At 55.8% G+C, this 5,933-nt stretch overlaps 1 protein-coding gene across 1 annotated transcript in view; it reads left to right on the forward strand.

Moving 5' to 3' along the window:
- Nucleotides 1-5,840, forward strand: part of AARS (alanyl-tRNA synthetase) — a gene marked incomplete at its 3' end in the record, with an annotated part of 10,716 nt that extends 4,876 nt beyond the window's left edge. Inside the window, exons 6-13 of the mRNA XM_008939847.1 lie at nucleotides 1,156-1,301; nucleotides 1,735-1,843; nucleotides 1,923-2,073; nucleotides 2,419-2,543; nucleotides 3,122-3,266; nucleotides 3,839-4,017; nucleotides 4,511-4,624; nucleotides 5,617-5,840. Of these exons, the coding sequence (XP_008938095.1) occupies nucleotides 1,156-1,301; nucleotides 1,735-1,843; nucleotides 1,923-2,073; nucleotides 2,419-2,543; nucleotides 3,122-3,266; nucleotides 3,839-4,017; nucleotides 4,511-4,624; nucleotides 5,617-5,840 (1,193 nt within the window). The remainder of the gene's footprint in view (nucleotides 1-1,155; nucleotides 1,302-1,734; nucleotides 1,844-1,922; nucleotides 2,074-2,418; nucleotides 2,544-3,121; nucleotides 3,267-3,838; nucleotides 4,018-4,510; nucleotides 4,625-5,616) is intronic.
- Between the last annotated feature and the right edge of the window lie 93 nt (nucleotides 5,841-5,933).

The raw sequence follows: 5,933 nt of genomic DNA on the forward strand, positions 1-5,933 counted from the left end.
AAAACCCCCTAAAAGTGGGAATCTGAGACCATCTTCAATATAACAGAACATGAAATGTTTCTTGGCTGGTCAGATTGTGCCAGGCTGGAGTCATTGAGCCAATGTGCAAACCATGATTTCCTTGCACTCTGTCCCACTGCCTCTCTTCTGTCCTGGGCTCTTAATGTTGGATAAATTGACTTTTCATCCCTCTGGTCTCAGAGATCCTGTGGCCCTGGAGATGTGGCCCTGGCACCAGGCAGAGCCTTGCAGCTCTCGGTCTTCCCTGGCTTCACCAAGTCACCTCTTTCCAAGAGGAGTGTCCCTCCTGTGTGGCTGCAGGGAGGGCTGGCCTTGGCTTCGGAGACGTTTCCTAGAATTGTTAAATTAGCAAAGACCTTTCAGATCATCAAGTCCCATCATTAACCTACCTCTGCCAACTCTGACGCTGCTAACCCATGTCCCTCAGCACTACATCTCCATGGCTTGGAGACCCCTCCAGGGGTGGAGACTCCACCACTGCCCTGGGCAGCCTGGCACAGCCCTGGACAACCCTCAGGGGGAAAAAATTGTTCCTCAGGGCCAACCTCAACCTCCCCCGGCACAACTTGAGGCCGTTTCCTCCCGTCCTATCATCAGTAATTTGGGAGAAGAGACCAACACCAGCCTCACTACAACCTCCTTTAGGTAGCTGTAGAGAGCAACAAGGTCAACTCTCACCCTAGGCTCAACTCCCCAAGGCCCCTCAGCTGCTCCTTGCCACACTTGGGCTCTGGACCCTTCCACAGCAGCTTTGTTGCCCTTCTCTGGCCACGCTTCAGCCTGTCAAAGTCTTTCTTGGACTGAGGGGCCTGAAATTGAACCCAGGATTCAAGGTGCAGCCTCCCCAGTGCCCAGTCCAGGGGGACAATCCTTGCCCTAGTCTTGCTGGTCACACTACTGCTGATCCAGGCCAGGCTGCTGGTGGTCTTCTGGGCCACCTGGGCACACACTGGCTCATCTTCATCCATCTGTCCACCAGCACCCCCAGGTCCTTTTCCACCAGGCACTTTCCAGCCACTCTGCCCAAGCCCTGGAGCATTGCAGCAAGGGTTGTTGTGGCCCAACCACCACGTTCCTCGCTCTGCCACGTTACCGGTCCCCAGCGTCCATCCCGGTCCCCTTCTCTCCGCACAGGGCACGGGTGCCAGGCCCTACATGGGGCGGGTTGGCGCCGAGGACGCCGATGGCATCGACATGGCCTACCGCGTGCTGGCTGACCACGCACGGACCATCACGCTGGCCCTCTCCGACGGGGGCAGACCTGACAACACTGGCAGAGGGTAAGAGTCAGTCATAGAACCGTTGGGCTTGGAAGGGACCTGGAAAATCGAGTCCAACTGTTAAGGTCCGCCTAAAAGGCTTAGGCAGAGGTCTGAGGGTTCTGCACGTACCAGTCCTGCTGGGTCAGCCCCCAGAAAGGGTCACTGTGGGCAGACAGGCACAAAACCCTGTGGGGTGCAGTGCTACTGTCAAAGAAACTGTTGAATTTGGGCTGGGGTTGCTGTGCTGGGCTCACAGGTCAGACTCTGGAGCACACAGTAAGTCTGGGTCACAGAGCTGGGATCTGGCGCCCCACCGCTGGCCTGGTACTGGAGAGAAAATGTGGGAAGGGAACCCTGTGCTCTTGGTCCTGGGAGGTGGTGCTGGTAGGTGGGTGCTGGTGGATCTCCTGAGAGCAACTCAGAGGTGCAAGGTTTCTCTGCTGTGCCCTAGGTACGTGCTGAGGCGGATTCTCCGGCGGGCTGTGCGCTACTCCCATGAGAAGCTCAATGCCCCCAAGGGTTTCTTTGCTACTCTGGTTGATGTAGTGGTGCAATCACTGGTAAGTTCTTCTCCTTCACTGTTACCTGCTGAAGACTTCAAATCTCCGTGCTGAAGGGTTAATCCTCTTGAGTCTGCAGGGAGATGCCTTTCCTGAGCTGAAGAAGGACCCAGACATGGTGAAGGACATTATCAATGAAGAAGAAGATCAGTTCCTGAAAACACTCAGCAGAGGACGTCGCATCTTGGACAGGAAGATCCAGAGCCTGGGGGACAGTAAAACCATCCCTGGTAGGTCTGTGGCTTCTGTCTGGATGCACTGAAGGCCATTTATTATCTGCGACCCAGTTAGGGCTCAGCTGGGCTGGAAACTGCAACACAGTGGATAGTGTAGGGGGACAAAGCTGGAGTTAAAAACCAATGCATGGAGCTGGGCCACCCATCTGTCCTGTTACTTGCTTGGCTTTCTAAGCTGCCCAGACACAACATGATGCTGTGAGCTGTGTCAGAGAGTAGCCTTGTAGGTGTTCAAACTCGTGTTTGCCATCCTGCCTGTGGGACAGCTGGTTGGAGAGCAGGAGAGGAGCAGTGCCTTGTGGGACAGAAGTGCTGACTGCCCTGCTCTCTTCTCTGAAGGTGATACTGCCTGGCTGCTCTACGACACCTACGGATTCCCTGCGGATCTCACCGGGCTGATTGCGGAGGAGAAGGGCCTCGTGGTGGACATGGAGGGCTTTGAGGAAGAGAGGAAAAATGCTCAGGTAAAGAACAGCTCCGAGGGGAGCTGCTCTGAGAGCGGGCAGGGAGGATTTCCTTCCTCACGGTTTGCAGTCCTGAGTCTGCTCCTTTCTTACCCAGCGTGGGACAGACTAGGCCACAGCTCCACGCTGCCTGTGGGACTTCTCTGACCTGCTGGGGCTGGTTTTGCTCCCTGGCACTGTGAGGCCCACAGCCTTGAGCTCAGCCTTCTGACCGGGTTAGTGGAGTGCTGGGAATACGTCCCCGCTGTCCCGCTCCAGATAGGGAATTTGGATCTTCCCTGACTGAGGAGCAGTGTCCAGGGTGCCTCTTCCAGCACGTGGGCTGAAGCTGCGGGAGGTGGCGTTGACTGGCTGGGTGGGTCCTTGCCCTTGCTGGGCTCAAGCTGCTTTGTCTGCACACTGGTAGTGCTGGGACAGCCCATTCCAGGACCAGAGAAGATGGGAGTGCTCCAGCTGCTGGCACACAGCTGCCTGGGGCAAGCTCTAAACCAAGGACCCCTCAGGGGGGCGAGTGAGGGGTGTAGCTGGGCTGGTGTGCATGGGCCAGCACTAAAGTGGGTTTTCTCAAACTCTGGCAGCTCAAATCCCAGGGCAAAGGTGCTGGAGGGGAAGACCTACTCATGCTGGACATCTATGCTATTGAAGAGCTACGGGCCCGAGGGCTGGAGGTGACTGACGACTCGCCAAAATACAGCTACGCTTCAGATCTGAGTGGTACCTATGGTATGGAAAAAAAACCCTCAGAACTGCCCTCTGCTGCCAGACCTTCCCTGGCATGTACCTCAGCAAGATCCCCTCTGGGTTCCCCTTTCCTGGGAGAGGGGAGTGGAGTACAAATCGAGCAGGGGAAGAGAAGCCTGCTCAGGTCGATTGTTGCACACTGAAGGGGATTCCTGTTCCCTTCAGCTTTGTGTCTCCACACTCCCGTGTTTGCCTTTCTCAGCTGCTCCTTCGCCAGTGCTGCAGGAGACTGCAGTTCTGCTTGATCTGTTGAGGGTTCTTGGCTAACTGCTCTTCCTGCTTATTCTTTGATTTGATGGAGATTCAGGAGGCTTCAGGCTTGTAGCTGACTTTGCATGGGTGTGGAAGGGAGTGACAGTCCCTTTCTTGGAGAGCACTGGTTGAGATTCCCTGTTATCCAATTAATGGTTGCCCTAGTTCTTTCTCCTTCCCCTGTGCCACGAGCTCCTGCAGTAGCTGGGAGGTGTTGCCCTGAAGTTCTGCTCCCATGTGATGTCTGCAAGGTGTCTGAAAAGGTTCTCTTTTACTGACACTGCATGTCATCCCGGTGACAGATTTCGGGAGTCTCGTGGCCACAGTGAAAGCCATCCGCAGGGAGAAGAAGTTTGTGGAGGAGGTGTCCACGGGCCAGGAATGTGGGATAGTGCTGGACCAGACCTGCTTCTACGCCGAGCAGGGCGGGCAGATCTATGATGAGGGCTACATGGTGAAGGACGATGACAGCAGGGAGGATGTGAGTGCACATGAAAGGTTTTCACAAGACTCAACCTGGCCTGGGCAGAGGAGAAGAAGGGGCCAAGCAAGCTCCAGCAGTGTCCTGTCCATCTCTGGCATCAGGCACTGCACAGGTTTCCTTTTCTGGGTGTGCAGCATGGGCCAGATACGCTGGAGTTTTGTTCCCCTTGCTCCTTGGGGTACAGAACTCTGTGCTGCAGCATCAGGCTGTCACCAGAACGTGGGTGGCTGCGGTGCTGGTGGTGCTGGGATCACGCTTTGGAGCCGAGGTTGGGAGCTCTTTCTGCTGCCATGCCCCATAACCCTGCCCCAGCTTCATCTGCTTCTCTGCTTGGCTGCCCCGTGTGCTGTGCCAGGGGACACTCAGCTTTCTCCTGCCACACGCCAGTCTGGCTCTCAGCTGAGACCTTCCCGGCTGCAGCTCGTAGCTCTGCCCGGACTGTCGGTCTCCTCTCGCCCTGCTCACTGGGTGTGTTTCCCTCTTTGTGCAGAAAACAGAATTCACTGTGAAGAACGTGCAGGTCCGAGGAGGGTATGTGCTCCACATTGGAACTCTCTATGGGAGCTTGAAAGTAGGAGATCAGGTCCACCTGTCTATCGACGAGGTGAGTTAAGACAGGGTGTCACACGTGGCCTTGCCTCCTTACCTGGATTAAAAGTTGTCTCCTTTCTTTCCATGGGTGCAGGTAACGCCCAGCTGGCTGAGAGCCATGCTCACTGGGTTTTGCTGAGCAGCAGCAGCAACCCGTTTTGGGTCATGGCTGGGAGGTGGAACATGGCGTGGTGCCCCCCTGAGCTTTGGACAATGACAGAGAGCCTGGGCTGTCTGCCCTGCTCTAGCCTTTGCTCCTGTGGGCTCAGCCTGCTGAGCAAGCACTGGGTTGAGCCTCATCTGCAAAATGCATTTCTCTTCCTCATGGAGGAAGCACCTTTGGAGCAAGAGGGAAGGTTTCCATCTTGCAGTGCTTTTCCCTGCTGAGGAGCAGTGACTGACCTCGTCTGTCCTTGGCCACTCTCCAGACAGGCCCGACAAGGGCACTGCCAGGGAAAAGCCATGCACAAATTCGGTGGGGAATGTCCTGTTCCCTTAGCTGAGGCTGCAAGGCAGCAGGTGTGCTAAGTTGTTTCTGGTCTTCTGAGCAGAAGGAGGAGTTCCCTCCCTGCTCAGGAATCGTGGCTTCTCTGACTACTGCTAACTCAGCTCTGAAGAAGGTGATTTATCTTCATCATTCATAAAAATACTTTTTAAGAAATTTCCCTTTTCCTGTCCCTCTTTGGAATAACCAGATCGCAGCATGTCTTGGATTTAGAAACAAGTAGGTGCTGGAAAATAATACCTTTGGATCATGTTGGAGACGTTAGGTGGCTAAGCAAGGCGGGAGCCCCAGGGATGGTGGGGCTGTGCAAGGGCTGCTAGGGGAAGGTGAGGGCCAGCAACAGCATCCAGAGCTGGCCCCTTTCCCTGGGGGAGTGGAAGGGAATCTAAACCTCGTTTGGGTTTCTGGCGGAGCAGCACGTTAACCTCCCCTTCTGCTGATAGAGGTGGTCTTGGCTCCACAGTGTGGGACCCCATCTAAAGGGTGGCTTCCTCCCCTAGACCAGACGGAGGCCGGTCATGAGCAACCACACGGCCACCCACATCCTCAACTTCGCCCTGCGCTCGGTGCTGGGGGAGGCCGACCAGAGGGGCTCCCTGGTGGCACCCGACAGGCTGCGGTTCGACTTCACTGCCAAGGGAGCCTTGTCCACCCAGGAGATCAAGAGAGTCGAGGGGATCGCCAACCAGATGATCGAGGAGGCAAAGGTGGGTGTGGCTGCCACGTTGGGAAAAAAAAAATATGCCTTGAGTCAAGCTTTTGGGTGCTCTGGGATGCTGGGAGGTTGGCCCGGCAGGAATCACAGAATCCCAGCATG

The sequence above is a fragment of the Merops nubicus genome, unplaced genomic scaffold (assembly GCF_000691845.1).
Source record: "Merops nubicus isolate BGI_N331 unplaced genomic scaffold, ASM69184v1 scaffold47234, whole genome shotgun sequence".
Taxonomy (NCBI): Eukaryota; Metazoa; Chordata; class Aves; order Coraciiformes; family Meropidae; genus Merops; species Merops nubicus.